Here is a 2805-nt window from a genome sequence, read left to right as displayed (position 1 = left end):
GCGATTATTTGCCAGCTTTGGGAACTTAACAGTTGTCAGATATTAGTCAACCCTTTATCGCAAGGCGTGCAGTTTGCTGCTACTCTGCTAAACTAATCTGCAGTTAAGTAGGCATCGACTTGATCGTAGATTTAATGGAAATCTGCGCGGGTTATATTCAGAGAAACCCGCAAATACCAGACAAACGGCCAATTACAAAGCAGCATGCATTAAACCCATACACACAAAAAAAGCCACCAGCTTAAAGTAAGGCAAAAAAAAACACTGATTTATTCTGGGTTTCTTTTTTTTTCAGATAAATACAGAAATTAAGATCAACCGAACTCCGAAAGGAGAGGAATCCACTACAGATTAAAGGGTGCACAAGGGGCCTGAGTCTGCAAGGCAGAACTGTCACTTTAAAAAAAAGAGATTTCGAGTTTTAGAAAAATACTATGCATCCAATAAATTAGTTCTTTGGTTTTAAACGGAGCAAATATATCGATGATAAGAACGTAATAAAAATTACACTGTACAAGGCACATGACTATAAAACTTGAGGTTGAATAACAGTTATGCTTTGGCACTTTACAACGGCTGGGGAACTTCTTTTTTCAAAAAAAAGACAACATCCAGTGAACTGAACTTTCAAATATATTAAATGGCTCTGTAACGCAGCCTCCATAGAAAATCGTACATTTTACATCAAATATAACGTCGCATCAACACGGGACAAAAGGGGGGAGGGGAGGGGGGGGGGGATCCTCAGCTGTCGAAAATGGAACGTGATTGTTCTAAACAAATACTGCATAAACAAAACATACAAGGTATCACTAGAATATTGGTCCATCAGACAGTTTAGACCCCACATTTGGCGGTTGCCATTTCGCTAACCTTTAATTATTCAAGTAGGTCTCCCTTATTTTAAGAATGTTAAACGATTGCTGTGTTTTCAAACTCTTTATACACACTTCCTAACTTCAACTCGTCAACACATTCGGCCACTCAATGCAGTTTGGAAAATCTCAGTCATCATTTTATGTGCAGTCTTAGATTGGTTTTTTTCGCAGTTTTGTTGTCATGTCCCAATATACATTTTTTTCTATTTAAAAAAAAGATAGATAGGTTGCTTTCTAAATCAATACTTATTGCAGTCGTAGGCGTATGGGCCCGAATGACGGTATACTGACGGTGTTGATCGATAAGGTATTTGACAGCTTGTGTTCCCGCTCACCTGATGGTCACTGAGGGCTGAGCTCTCAATGCCGAGCCGGTGGGAGTTAAACATGTCCCGGACATTGGGGAAAGTCTGTTGCTGGCCGCCGAACGTGTGGCCCGAGAGGTGATTGAGGTCTGCCCCGTGGTTCAGGTACCAGGAGGCGGCTTGGCCCGCGCCCCCAGTCTGCTGGTGGTGGCTGGAGGTGAGGACACCTTCCGGCCCTGTGCTCAGATTCATGGCGTTCAACGAAGAGCTGGTGCTGACAGAATGGTCTGAGATAGCATCCTCCAACGTGGTGGGCACCAGCATGTGGTTGTTCCTGTCCCCCGCGTACAGGCTCATGGTTCGCATGCTGCAATGGTAACTTCCACTGGAGTCCATGTTGTGGTTGCAGGATGGGCTGTAGAGGGATTGTTGAGTCTGGGGGTAATTGACAGGCAGTGAGGGTCCCATACCAGTCCTGCTGGAGGGCACAGCCACCGGGCTGAGATCCCCTTGCGGAGATGTCCTTAATGTCATGATATTTTCCACGCTGAAGCCAGACAGAGCGTTGTTGTTGGTGGGGTTAGGCTCTGGGATGGAGTTTTCTGTCGAAACGGACGGCGTGGAGGCCACGCTCCTGGGGCTGTCTTGGATTAGGCTGCTGTTATCCGGGCTCTCCAAGCTTTCCACCTTGGTGATGACAGGCATGCCGGGGGACATGGCTTCGTTCTTGACCACCACTTTCTTCTCGGCGCCCTCTTTACAGGTGTCGGTCTGGGAGGCCACGTTCTGGCCCCCCTTGGGCTCTTTCTGCTGGCGGTCCCGCTCCTCCTTGTCCCGGATGGCGTCCTTCTTCTTAAACCTCCTCCTCCTCCGCAAGAAGCTGCCGTTCTCGAACATGTTGTAGGAGTCCGGGTCCAGCGTCCAGTAGCTGCCTTTGCCCGGCTTTTTATCGTCCCGGGGCACTTTAACAAAACACTCGTTCAGAGATAAGTTGTGACGGATGCTGTTCTGCCAGCCCTGTTTATTTTCACGGTAAAATGGAAAGCGGTCCATGATAAACTGATAGATTCCATTGAGAGTAATTTTCTTATCAGGAGCGTTCTGGATTGCCATAGTTATGAGGGCGATGTAACTGTAAGGAGGCTTGACCAGGTCTTTAGGAGCTGGTTGCTGGTGATGGTGGTAGGGTCCGTACGATCTTGCCATACCTGTAGTATACTGATCATGTCCCGAGTACACACTCATCGGGGTGGGCATGCTGCCATAACTGCCGGCGGCTCGGTAATAATTTTGGTCGCTGATGTAAGGCACAACTCCCAGAGCATTGGGGTCTGACACTGGGTAACGCGCTTGCATCGTCGGGGTGGTATTCTATTTTTTGAGTTGGGTTCGACACAGAACTCTGCTTGGAGCTAGTATGGAGAAATAATTTCTTTTCTTTTTTTATTGTTTCAAGGCGTGGATCCAATTTTTTTAAGTCCTTGATTAAGAGCGCGCCCGGAGATAGTCCTAAAGGTTTGGGGAAGTTTCAAAAACTTTCAGGCGAGCGAGTCTTTTACGGCAGGCAGGCTCCTCCCTCTCCCCAAACTTTCGACCTATCACAACCGGAGCTGGAGGGCGTT

The 2805-nt window shown here is 47.2% G+C and overlaps 1 protein-coding gene across 1 annotated transcript; it reads right to left on the bottom strand.

Moving 5' to 3' along the window:
• Positions 1 to 254: 254 nt before the first annotated feature.
• LOC144492241 (forkhead box protein C2-like) lies at positions 255 to 2539 on the bottom strand. The gene has a single exon (XM_078210226.1). It carries the CDS (start codon positions 2537 to 2539, stop codon positions 1118 to 1120), a length of 1422 nt encoding a protein of 473 aa, XP_078066352.1. The 3' UTR covers positions 255 to 1117.
• Between the last annotated feature and the right edge of the window lie 266 nt (positions 2540 to 2805).

This window comes from Mustelus asterias, chromosome 4, assembly GCF_964213995.1.
Source record: "Mustelus asterias chromosome 4, sMusAst1.hap1.1, whole genome shotgun sequence".
NCBI lineage: Eukaryota > Metazoa > Chordata > Chondrichthyes > Carcharhiniformes > Triakidae > Mustelus > Mustelus asterias.
This window is presented reverse-complemented; position numbering and strand designations above follow the sequence as displayed.